The sequence below is a fragment of the Parasteatoda tepidariorum genome, chromosome 1 (genome assembly GCF_982258835.1).
Source record: "Parasteatoda tepidariorum strain Cologne lab strain chromosome 1, Ptep-v5.0, whole genome shotgun sequence".
Taxonomy (NCBI): Eukaryota; Metazoa; Arthropoda; class Arachnida; order Araneae; family Theridiidae; genus Parasteatoda; species Parasteatoda tepidariorum.
Genome location: NC_141755.1, coordinates 57,839,609 through 57,853,652, shown reverse-complemented (window position 1 = coordinate 57,853,652; position 14,044 = coordinate 57,839,609). Strand labels below are relative to the sequence as shown.

Here is a 14,044-nt window from a genome sequence, read left to right as displayed (position 1 = left end):
AACTATGCATAGTGTTCTATTTCAATGCTGATCCTCGTATGAAACCGGGAGTTCTGATTCAATTCGTTCTTCGTCATTCAACATCATGAAACTAACATCGTCTTTGTAGCTAGAGGATATCAACATCTCCCCGGTTAGATGAAAGCAAAATAGTTTTACCTCGGTGACAGCGTATGCAAGGATCCTCACATGTTAAATCATTTTACCATTAAACCGTGAGCGTTGTCTTATACTGGCAGCTTAAGTCAGATTTCTGATGCATCGCCTAAAACAAAAGTCATTGTATCGGCCTGCAGATATATGCCTTAAATCGATATTTCGTGATGCATTGATTTATAGCCCAGTCCTAATCCTAATATTGAGCAAAGCATGACATTAATTCATATGCAAGTTTGTTGATACCACGAAACATTGTCGCAATAAAGGGACTTATTGTTGTATTTGACCTCGTAATAGAGAGTGTTTACTGTATCTCTCTCCTTCCCCCCCCCCCGTCTCTATATATAGTGTGTGTGGATAAGAGTTTTTTGATTGGTCAGCATTATAAGTTTTTATTTGCTCGGATTTTCTTTGAAGAAAGTTTTTTTAAAAAAGCATACTTTATTAAATATACAAGGTGTACAGTATTAAATATACGCGGCTATAACCTCTCGAGGACTAATATAACAATTCTTGAAAATTTTATGCGAATTGTATATCAATTTAATAGGTTTGAAAGAAACCTCCTCCTCCTATAATGTATTTCTGTACTTGGATTTAAAAGTGTCATAACTTTTAAAGTCATTGTTTGAAATGCTCAGCATTGTAGTGATCTCAATGACTTCAATGTCTTTAAACCTTGTTTCTTTATTAAACCTTTTTTATTTTAGACATTGTGGAGATTAATAACTCTCCATACTCTTTGAAAAAATTCTTTGCAGACTTTTTGTTTCCAAAATTAAAATAATTGCTAAGATTTAAGAGCATTTCAGAAGAAGACTTAAAAAGTTGTATCTGAATTTTTATAATCTGAGTACTACAGCATGTAGAGATTATTTCAAAGTGTATTAAAATGGTTCGTAACATTTTCAAGAGTTATTTGATCAGTTCTAAAAATTAATACCCAAATTGAATTAAAACTGGATTTTAAAGTATTAGTTTTTTTAAAAAAAAAAAAAATTTAATTAATTTTTCTATGTTAAGTTTTATTTTCTTGAATTTTTTTAATGTAAAAAATTTTTACTTTATGTTGAAATAATAAATTTATATTAAAATGTAGTTATGTATATTTCAGATGATCATGTAAAGGTATTTTTCATTGATCATGGATCTACTCAGAATGTTCAACGAAAAGAATTACGCGTGTTACCATGTGAAGCTTATGAAATACCAATGCAAGTTATCAATTGCACTCTTGCTGATGTAAGAATTTTTTTGAAATCTTATTTTGTTAATTTTTATAATTATTTTCTTACACAAAACGAATTATTTTCTTGGTACAAAACGAAAATTGTCAAAATCGAGTATATCTAATTTCCCTCTAATTTTTTGAACATTTATGTTTTAATGGGTTGAATAGGCAGATCAAAAAATTTTATTCTTAGGCTCTCCAAAAAAAGCACATTTTCCATCTTGTAAATTTAATTTCTGGTGTTTTAAGAATAATATAAATAAAATAGAATTAACTTAAGTTCTATTGATAATAGGCATTGATAAATCCTTTAATTCTAACTAATTAAGCAGTTCATACTTGATTTATGCAGTTTTTTTTAATTTGTACTTTTTATAACAACCAATCTATACTATATTAGATTAAAGGGGCCTGGTTGGTTGAGAGTTAGGCCCATGTTCAAAAGGTAAAAAATGGTGACTGGTGCATGTTAAATCTGTTAGGTCACAAACTCCTCCATGTTCCCATAACAAATCAATACCTCTGGGGGTACTGAATTGGAGATTGATCATTCTCTAGTTTAGGTCAAAATTACGATCTGCGGATGAATGAAATAATATATGTATGAATGGGTCCGTCCTATAAACGGGCTGTAATGTGTAATATGTGGCTGAAGTCTTATTCTTGGCCATAGATTGCGCCATTGAAAACAAGAAATGCACCCTCTGCCTTAAATTCACTTGATTTCACCAAGCAGGCTTGCTGGCATTGGGAAGTGGCATAAGAAACAACAACATATTATGTTAATCATTGAAGATGCTAACAAAATTAGGTGTTCAAATATTTAATTTATTTTTATTTTGTTACTTGCTGTCCTTAATAACAGTTGTAATATTTTCTTAAAGCTGAGCAAGGCATATTTTTTCAGACGATTTTATAAAATTTATTAACTGATACTCCTGCTTAATTCATAATTTATGATCTCAAGTGAATTCTCTCTTTACAACTTTTTCCACTCACTTTGCTATAAAAAGCTAGTCATCCCTACAACATTTATTTCCATAGTATAGGGAGTACTGTAGTCACCTTTATATCATGGAATATATCATAATGCCACCAAAAATAGTGTTTCTGAATCAAACTTTGAATGGCCTTTAGTATTGGAGATGTTTTTTAAAATATTTACAGTGAATCTAAATGGAATAAAAGTACAGTGAAGCCTCCGTCGAACGGACACTCTCGGGACCAAAAAAAGTTTCCGTTAACGAGAGTTGTCCGTTTAGGGTAAGGGTATACATTTTAATAAAGAGTACTCAAGCCATAAATTGTTTTTAGAATAATTGCAATGATTTAGAAATAATTAAATAATATATAAGAACTATTTACATTAACATTTATTTAAACGTAACAAAATTATAATATTTATGATACAACAAGAGAAGGTTAATAAATCTAATACATGCCTTTGTTATACTATATCCAGTTGAAAAGAAAGATGTAATAGAAGTTTGTTTTAAGCTACTGCAACTTACCATATCTTCATGGTACATTTTTAAATCATTTAGCATCTTTACACCAATTTCATCATTTTTCAATAAATAAAAAACTGTATTCATATTATTGTACAAAAGAGTATATTTTGTTTCCTGTAATGCCGAATGTATGTATATATATATATATATGTAATACAAAAATTAAATACTTTTGTATTAATAAAAGCATTAAAACTTCATTCCTTTTCATAAAATATCTTTATTAAAGGATAAGGGTAGAAATTCTATTTTGGGACTTCAAGGCTAAAAACATGCCAATGAATAATAATTAGATTTATACTTCAAAAGAGAAGTTATTTTAAGATCTTTCACTTCCATATAAGGAAAGATTAAACGATTTGCTATGAGTAATAAATAAATTTGATGAGGCGTAAGAATACAGAAAAAGCATATGACTGGACTTTTTTACACTGTTTAATCATCCTATAAAACGCAGAGCACTAGTTTTTGCGTGGCTTTTTGTTGTTTATCATGCTTAAATAAAATCCGTCTGCTTAGACGGGACATGGGTCTCCACCCATCGCTAGCGGAAGGAGGCTAAAATGTGTATGCTTTCACCATAACTTCTAAATAAAATATTATGCCGAAACTGGACTCGTTCATCATGCTGCTTCACTACTAATTTACTAAAAAATATCGGTGTGGATACACCGCATATTATAAGCCGGCAGGATTGTGGCTTCGCGCTGGAAACTATGCCTAAACTGACTGCTACTTCGTCGCCTTGGAACTCCCTTTTTCACCCCCTTGGTTTAAAGAGAAAAAGCTTCATTGGACTCCTGAGATTAAAAAGTTTTCGATTGTCGGGGAAAAATGAAAAGACTTCCCACCCGGAAGAAATCGCCTAACGCCGTTCTGAAGGATTCCTCATCCCTTCACACACCCGGGAGAAAATTGCTTCATCGGTGATTTTACAGTACCAGTTCCGGTACATTCGCCGCTACTAGAATGCTGAAAGTGCTTAAGGATTTTGTGTCACAGTCATGAAAACGTTTGTGTCTACACTGCCTGTTAGTGCCCTCAGAAACAATGGAAGTGTGCGATTAGTGTTTTAGAAAAGTCCTAATCATGATGTTGTGAAAAAAAAAATGTGTAGTGAGTCAGCACCGAATGATAAAGAAAGTGTTATTATGAAAACAATTATGTGCGCGATTTATAGTAGAGGAGCTTTTTGCTCCTTTATGGAAAATTCCTTTATAGGAAAAAGATTTTTTTTTTCTTCCTTCGAAGTGTGATAAAAGTGCTTTTTTTTTATTACAAAGATAAATCCCGTGCATATCTGCATTTTTTTTTCTCTCCTTCATAATAATATGAAGTGCATTCTTGTGTTTATATTGTTTTTTTTATTTTTATGATATAGTTTGATTTTTATGATACATTTATACTGCTTTTAAAATGTTTTTAAAAGAAATAGATGTGGTTCAAACGTCAATTTAAGTAATGAAGGCAAACAAAATTAAGTTATTATTTAAACTTTTATTTCCGAATGATTTGTTTAGATTAAACCGTAACAAAATTCTTAATTTTTCAGAATTTTCTTTTGAAACTAACACTAATGAATTTGCAAACAAACTGAAAGAAATTTGTGATACTTTTAATTTTTCGGATTTAATCAAAATTTCAGACATTCTAAATATTTCCAGTGAAGGAAATAAGGAGGAAATTGCCAAGCATATTTTAAATTGTTTATGTGATTTTAATCACTTAAAAAATTCGATCGTAAATGAAAATCCCTCCGAAGATGAGGAGGAAGCTATTCAGTTTAAAAGTAAACAAACGCAAACTGATTTTGAACCACATTTACCAACTAAAACTTGTGTAAATCAATTTACACAAGTTAGTTTAAATTCTATATGTACAAAAAGTAATGTTGATGAAGATATGGTATCCTATAGTCAAAGTTCTAGTAATAATATAAATAGGGAAAATGAAACAAAATTAGTAGTTAGTTTTTCAGATATTGAAGCAGTTACCCCTATGTTGAATGGAAACCGCTATGATAACATAAATTCTTGGTTTGAAAATTTTGAAACTCATGCTAATTTATTTAAATTGTCTGATATGCAAAGATTTTTATTTGCAAAAAGATGTATGAAACAAAATGCATTAACTTTAATTAGAAGTGAAACTCAGTTAAATTCGTATGAAAAAGTAAAAAAGTCCAGTCATATGCTTTTTCTGTATTCTTACACCTCATCAAATTTATTTATTACTCATAGCAAATCGTTTAATCTTTCCTTATATGGAAGTGAAAGATCTTAAAATAACTTCTCTTTTGAAGTATAAATCTAATTATTATTCATTGGCATGTTTTTAGCCTTGAAGTCCCAAAATAGAATTTCTACCCTTATCCTTTAATAAAGATATTTTATGAAAAGGAATGAAGTTTTAATGCTTTTATTAATACAAAAGTATTTAATTTTTGTATTACATATATATATATATATATATATATATATATATATATATATATATATATATATATATATATTTCAAGATGACATCATTCATTTTTATCTTGAATTTTCGCAATTCTACTCTTAAATACAAACATTCATAACTTAATATTTTTATTTGTTTTTTAATATTAATGTAGTTTAGTAATAAGTTGTAATAATTTACAATATATAAGTTGTAATAATCATTTACAATATCAAATAATACTTCATTTTCAGATTTCTGCTCATAATGATATATGGTGCTATGCTGCTATTCAAAAATTTAAGGAATTATGTACAAATTCTGTGGAAGCTTATATCAAATGTCAAATTGATGATAAGTATGCTGTACAGTTAATTGCTTCTGTATGTGACTTTAACTGTGATATTGGCCAAAGTCTTTGCTATGATGGGTTTGCTACTGAAGAGGATGTAAGTTGTAAATGAATTAAAGTTCACATTATTTTTTATACCATTTCTGTCTATATAAATTCTCTTTATTTTTTATAATAGGAATTTTATGGAAAAAATAACCTTTTTTTTGTGCCCAAATGTTTTAATTTTATCTGGCTGAACTTAGGCTATGCTTAAAATATGACTCTCTACTTTTAGAGATTCAGCTTGAAGGGTTTAAAAAAGGTAATTTTTAAAGCCCTTCAAAAATATTCATTTGTTGTGCAAAATATATAAACAGATTCTGGTAAGATTGGGATATTTTTCCATTATATGAGTCTATTTTCTTAATTTTAATGACTTACAGGATTTGTTTTTACAGAAATGTTGGTATTTATTTACAGGAAGGTCAAGAATTTTTTATGGAAAAATAACTTACTTCTACAATTTAAATTTTTTTTTTCTTATGTTGTTAAATATCATACTTTTTAATACAAAAATCTAAGTTTTTTTGTTTTGTTTTGTTTTTTTCTCTTTAAAAAAATAAAAAAGGGTTTTTTAGTAAAAATATTTAAATTTTTTTTTTTATTTTTTTTACAGCTACAAAACAAACTTTCTTGGCCTCAGTTTTTTCCTTGTGATGTTAAGTGTCATATTTTATAATTTAAAAAAAATCAAAAAGGTTTTTTGTTTTTGTTCATTAAAAAATGGTTTTTAACCAAAATAATTCTGTTTTTTTTTTCCTTCACAAAATTGACCTCAGTTTTTTTTCTCCTTGTCTTAAATATATTTTTAAATAAAAAAAAAGGAATGTGTTTTTTGTTTTTGGTCAGCAAAAAAAAAAAAAAAAAAAAAAAAAAAAAATAATAAAAGTGGGTTTGATCCAAAATAATTCAAGAATTTTTTCATAGCACAAAAATAATGTTTCTTGATTTCAATTTTTTTTACTTCTAAGATCAAAAGTCTTATTTTTCAATGTAAAAAAAAATCAACTGCCAATGCAATATTAGGTCACAAATTCCTTTTATACACCTTACAAACTTCAGACATACAAGAACTTACCACCTTCTCCCAATATACTGTTTATTTCAAAATAGAGTAAAAAATTAAGTTTATTATTCTTAAGAAAGCAGGGCTGATTGTGCTCCGGAAAAAATCCGGATTTCCGGAATTTTCGCTAACAGTGATCCGGAAGTTTCCGGAGATCGAAGGTCCAGATGTTTCAAAAAATCATGGGTCACAGAAGTTTCCGGAAATCAAATTTTCAATGGTGGAACTTAAAAACACAGTTTATTTTATTTGTTTGTAAGGGAGAGCCAGAGAGATACTTTATAAGCTTATATTATGATTAATATTCATTTTTTATCAGTAAACAGTTGTTATAATCATGAACTCAAGAAAGAAAGACATATTTATAAATTTTAATTACTTCTCCAGGTCATCATAGATATGTGTAAATGGTATAGGTATGTGTAAAATTTTAAATATATTTTAAGTAAACTAAGAAATATTGAGAAAAAGGAAAAAAACCTCGTTTAAATTTTTTTTCTAATTTTTCAATTTAAACTGTCTTTTTTTAAAAATTTTTTTAACTCAATTTTCCGGAATTTTGACTTGAGCTCACAATCACCCCTGAGAAAGTAACTTCACCATCATTTTTAAAAAGATTTTCACTTTTTTTACGTATTTCTTCGGAGTAATATGATAATAGGAATGCACAACATGCAAGCTGTTGAGGTTTTTCCTTCCATGGCTGCATTTGGACACAATGAAAAAATTATCCTTATTGATATTTTTTTTCTTAAAAAAATGCTGAAGCATTTAAAAAAACTACCCTTTATAATTCTTTTATCATGATGGAGTCAGCCTTTCATTAATCAGTCTGTTTTGCAAGTGGCTCTTCCCTAAAAAATGCAAATGATAAAATTGTATATCATTTAGTATCGTTTAAGGTGTAGCTAGACCTTCTTAAATTCAATTTCTAGATTTATTGTCAATTAGATGGGGAAACACCTACCATTTGTCATTTAGTAATGATAATAAATTAAAATACGATATTATAAACAAAAGTGTAAAAAAAAAAAATACTTCTGTGAAAATTTTTTTGTTATTCTATATACATTTATCAGTTTTGAAATGTGGTACATATACTGTCTTTAACCTTCCAAACGTAGCTGCTCTGGACTAATTTGTTTTAAAATCTGACTTCCACTAATCTAACTAAGATAAATTAATATAAAAAGTATTAATAACATTATTTTTAAAAAAAAAAACATTCTACTTTTCTATTGAAAAACATGAGAAAACTGGTTTTTTAATGCAGAAAAGCCACCAGCTGTAAGTTGTGAAAAAGCTGAGTTCAACTATCAAAGGTTTAAATTTCTTTCTTCATTGCTGAAAAGTTTAGTCTTTGATGTTAAAAGGTTTAGGTGGTTTTGGTTTCATAAAAAACACATCAATGTACAACTTCTATCGACTTTCTATAACTTATCTAAAATTTACCTTAGGATTTTGAGTTTTGAACCGAAATTTAACATTAACGCAGACTTTATTTAATTGCCAAAACTTTTTTGAAACAATACAAAGAACTTATATTATTTATGTATCTTTAGAGCTAAAATTACAAATAAAGCAATACTATGACATTTTGCATGCTTGATAAAAGTCATAAAAATTCTTTGAAACAACTTTGAATAGGTAGTCAAATAGGCTGTTTTTAAAACCATAATAGTTCAAACAAATTGAAAAATAAAAAGTATTTTTTAAATTGAAAAAAAAGAAGAAAAAAACTAAATCTTTTTTTGGTCGAAAAAAAATGATTTATCTATGTTCAAATGCTGTATGAATATAAGAAACATCCTATACTCGAGCAAATTACTGTGTTATAACTTAATAGGTTTATTAGAAGGTTAGAAATCTTGTTAAAAAGGTGAAAAATTTTAATTGAGAAAAACATATTTTAAACAAAACTTTGAATAAATAACTTTAAACCAAATACTTGATTTTACAGACAATTTTCACTTTTCAGTTAGGGAATTTCAGCATTTTTGCTGCAACTGAAGAAGTTTTTTGAGTGTTATCTTATATTTGCTGTCAAATTGCTCTGAATAAAATAAATAAATTAGTTAAATGAAACTAGAAATTTGTTTGGAAAAACCCCCTAGACCTTTTAATATTACTTGGTAGGTTTATTTTAAAGTTACATGTAATATTTCCCTTTATTTAGTTTTCGCATTTCATTTAAGGCGTTGTACACTTTTATAATATTTTTCTAAATTGTTTTATTTGTTATTAATATATTTATAATTGCTATATTTTTTCTTTCAAGGCATCTCTTCAGATCACCGGTGAGAATTCAGCTTCTGATTTATGTGATAGTAATGTCAGTTCTATGAAGACAAGTAATCAACTCAGCTCTGATTCTGGTGTTAGTGTAACTTCCAACCAGCCTTCTTCACCTATTAATCAAAATTACCATTATAGTTCTGAGACTTTAAACTCTCATCTAACTAAAGATAAGACTCAGTTTCAAAATGAATTGCAGGAACTTTGCAGTGAAAAATTAGTTTTTCAAGAATTAGCACCTGAAAACAAAATTGAAAGAAATGAGGTTGAAAGTACTGAAGAGTTGCAAAATGAATTCTTAACAGTTTCTGAGCAAGAACAAGATAAAATTTCTACTGGATATAATAAATGTTTAAAAATCTGCACTTGTAAATGTCCCCTTCATTTATTAATACCATTACCTTCTATTAATTTCGTCGAAGAATATAAGGTGGTAGTACTGCTTTCTCATATTTCTCATCCCAATGAATTTTATGTGAATCTGGCAATGGAAAGTAGTATTACTTTAGATGAACTCTTTGAACAAATGTTTAATGTTTATTCTCCTCAAATGGCTCAAGATACTTATTCAATTCTACTAGATGACTTAAAAGTAGGCATGTTCTGTGCTGCATGGTTTAACGATGGAAATTGGTACCGAGTGAAAGTACTTGATATACATCAAAATGTAAGTATGACTACACATTTAAAATTTGTTTAGCAATGTGTGTTACTATGTGTCATAAAGCCACTTTAAAAACTAGCTAAGTATGATACAAATATTGTAAGTACTTAAAATAATTATTTTTGTATCCTCACAGTGAAGTTAGAACTGCAAGTATGAAGTGTAAACTATGAATGTCAGACTTAAAACTTTTTTAATATAAAGGCTTACAATTGAAAAAAGAACATTTATCCATTTTCTTAAATACACTTTTTGAGCTGTGTCAATTTTTTTAAATATGCATTTTGAGCTATGTCTAGCATTAAAGGCGCACTGGCAAAATGTTTCACCTTCTCGAGAATTGTAACTAAATAACTGTACTGAGATTTCGCTATAATGGTTCAGGGTTGATAAGACTAATCAAAATCCTTCAAGTTTACCAGATGTTCATCAAAGCTTTTTATCAAAGTGTTGAAAGATTAAAATGACTCATAATTTATGTTTTAATGTGCTGTAAATTTATAGTAAACTATTTAGGTTTTCATTTATGTGGTATTCTAAATTTTTTTAACTGTTAAATAAATTATTCTTGATTATTTTTCTTTGTTTACTTGTTTATGCCTTATTCGTTAAAAAAAAATAGTCCTTAAGCTGTTAATCAGTTTTAACTTCCCCCTCTGACCACATCTCTAATGGTTGAGAGGAAGGAGGCCTTCTAAGTGGTTAAATATGGAAAAATTGCAAAGTATATATTTATTATTTTTTTAAGCTTTTAATTTTTGTTTTTACTGTTTTGTTTTTAGTTTGATCAAAGTCACAACGTATTTGTGCAATATGTAGATTATGGTAACAAGGCTTGGGTCAAGAATACGGATTTAAGGTCATTAACACAGGAGTTTGCTAAATATCCCTCTCTTTCTATAAAATGTTCGCTGGCTGGCATTGTTCCTGCCAAGCCATGTGATTCGTATAATGATGAGACAGCTTGGTGGAATGAAGAAGCAGTGAACATGTTCAAGAGCATGATTAGTTATGAAAAGTGTTTTACTCTTGAGATCGAAGATCGAACAACTATATTTGAAGAGTATGTAATTTTTTTTTCTTTTTAAGCGTAATTTTGTATGAATATTTTATGAGTGAGCTTCCTGACCTGGAGTATTTGGAACATGCTCCAAGATGTTCTTACACTGCTTTTTGAAAACAGCCAAAATCGTTTTCAATCTTAAGAAAATAGTATGGATATCCCATCTTTCTCTTTTTTGTTAAAAGCAAATGATATCTTAAGTTAAAATGTTTTGAAAACAAACTTTTATACAAAATATTTATTAATGTTGCACATACTGTATTTTTTATTATAACCATTAAGATTTTTACTTGTTCATTTTATTAATATTTTTCTTGTGGTAATTAATTTCTGATTATTATTCAAAATATTGATCAAAGAATTTTAATTAAATAATAGAATAATGTTAATGATTCACGTTTATAGAACAATAATATCACATTTATAGAACAATAATGTCACACTATGAAATTGGATTGTTTGCAAAGTCAACTGTCAAACAATTCACTTTGTAAAAATTGAAGGAATTTGAGCGAGCTCCAAACGCTATGTGTCACGGAACTCACCCATTGTATCAATATTATTGATTTATTAATTTCTTGTAATCTGTAAGTTTTTATTTAATTTTATTTTTGGTTGTATTTTTATTCTCCTAGTTAAAAAAGATTTTATACTTTGTTATTTTAGAGTTCAAAATTTCATAATCGCCATTAGTATGGCATTGCATTACATTATTATGGCACTTGAATATATAATTTGCAAACTGGATGTGATAGGTTCTAATATCACTAAGACAACTCAGCTTTGTGCTTTTGCTGATGATATCGTCATTTTGAATAGAAGTAGAGTTGCTTTAATTTCCTTTACTAGTCATCTTATAAAAGCAGCAAATGAAATAATTCTTGTTATTAACAAACAAAAAACAAAGTTTATGACATTAACAAAATCTACCTCTATTTCATCAGCACTTGAGATTGATAACTATCTAGGTTCAATTATCAATGATACAACATATCAAAAATTTACTCCATACATTTGAAAGAATTAACTCCAGGAAGAAAAAAAAAGGAAATAAATGCTTTTACTTATATTAATATTTATTCAAGAACAAACTTCTTACTAAGGAAATCAAGTAAAAGATCTATAGAACAGTTAACAGACCTATAGTTACATATGGCAGATAAACTTGAACTCTAACATAACAAATAAAGATGAATCTATTCTAATTATCTTCAAAAGGAAAATTTTGAGAATAATTTTCAGATCAATTAAAGTAAATAATACTCAGTGGTAAATTAGAGACAGTCGTGAACTTGACCTTTTCATCAGACAAAAAAAAATTTAACTTGTTAAATCCAGATGTTTGGTGTGGTTGGGCGCATTGGAAGATAAAATTATAATAGAATTTCTCAAAAACTTTTAAAATTGAAATCTTTCACCTCAAAGCGAAGAGTGAGACTAAAAAAGAGATAATTAGACAATACCACTGAAGATCCTTGGAGGTAAAAAAAACTAGAAGTTAAATGCCGAAAATAATAAGGTTTGGAACAATATCGTTCAGTAGACCAAGGCTCACAGCGAGCTGTAGTGTTTTTAAAGTATCTTAACAATTATAAATTTCTTAATTTAGGGGAGAGGCTCACCTTGGGACACTTTTTTACTTTCTTTTAAATTTTGATTAATTATTGTCAAAATTTTACCTGGTATTCTTGCAACATTTGAAAATGTTTTTAATTAGGTTTTGATTTTGTATCTGCCATAGAAAAAATGTAAAAAATTTTTTAGTTACCTTGTTATTTGTCCCAAGATGCACCTCCTAGAGGGGCACCATTGGACAGTTAAACAGATGTGAAAAGTTAAGTAGAAATTTTCTAAAAATAGTATAACTAAATAAATTTACATTTTCTTATTTTGTTAGTTTCAAGTTCTTGTATGCAAATCCAATTGTTCAGAATCAAATTCCAAACCTAAAGAACGTTCTGAGCTTTGATCTGCTTACGTTTTTACAAAATGTCATTTGCATCTATGTATGATTTGTCTTCTTTTTTGGGATAAATAAATGTTGAATATTGATTCACTTTTCTCCAAAATGATAACTCTTGCTCGTCACCATCAACTTTTTCAACGCAACTTGCAAAAGTAATAACAGATCTTTTACCAGCAAATTTGAAATGAGCAAAATTTCCAACATGTTATCTTGTTTCACTACTTTTTTGTAGATGAACTTCTTTCTCCTCATTAAATATTTTTATGTTTCTTCAACTGTTCATTTCATCTAAGCTGCAAGCATCATCTCCACTGTTATCATTACATAAATCATTAATTACTGCTTTTCTTTCAGATGTATTTCCCACTAATTCTGAGAGCATAAAATCCTCATCTTCACTATTACTACTTAACTGAAGCTGTTTATTCACTTTTTTGCCTTTTCATGCATTGTTTTCTTTTCCTTGAAAGTCCTTTTTATTTTTAAAAGCATCATCAAGAGCCTTTTTGTTCAAGTGTGTATAAATCGCAAATTTTCCTCCTTTTCGTCCCATTTTTTTCCCCGAGGTGCTGGTCTCACATATGAAATGTGTTGACCAACCACTAGGATTTGCAGCCCCAATGGTACAAGGGGGTGCCCCTTTTAACATATGATGTTTAAGAAACTTTCTTGATAAAATCAAAAGTGGTGGTACTGAATTACCAATGGCATTTATAGAAGAAATAATTGTTATAAGTTTACCATGCTCTCCTGATGTTACTTGCCATATCTGCTTTATTTCTTTTCCAGCAATAACCTATTTATGCCTGGGAAAAATAAGGCGTTTTCTTAAAAATGTAGACATTATAATATACTCTGCTAATATTTGTTAGTAAATTTATATGGGGAACTAAAAACGAAGTGCTTTGAAAACCATTTAATTTGTTTCCATTTAATTGGATGTTCAATTATTGATTTTTCAGAAATAACTTTGGTAATTGACTAATGTAGATATGAGTTGTTATAGCTATGTTTTGTCTATGTCAATTACATAAAAGTTTTGATTCTGTTATTCTAGAATTAAATCCATTGATGCTATGTTAATAATACAATCAAACCAAGTTTTCTGGCTATTTTATTCAACCTTTCAGGGCTGTGATCTCTTCAGGATGAATCTTGAGATTCTCCCTTCTCGACTCATTGTTTTTAATATAAAACGAGCTCAACAATAACAGCCCAAGGTCACTCAGATCTAATACAGTACTCTCATGTTA

General features: G+C 28.5%; 1 protein-coding gene across 1 annotated transcript in view; it reads left to right on the top strand.

Annotated features, from left to right (window-relative positions):
* Positions 1-14,044, top strand: part of LOC107441774 (uncharacterized) — a 37,439-nt gene that overhangs the window by 9,543 nt on the left and 13,852 nt on the right. The window contains exons 5-8 of the mRNA XM_016055146.4: positions 1,274-1,401; positions 5,598-5,792; positions 9,082-9,765; positions 10,545-10,825. Coding sequence (XP_015910632.2) covers positions 1,274-1,401; positions 5,598-5,792; positions 9,082-9,765; positions 10,545-10,825 — 1,288 coding nt within the window. The remainder of the gene's footprint in view (positions 1-1,273; positions 1,402-5,597; positions 5,793-9,081; positions 9,766-10,544; positions 10,826-14,044) is intronic.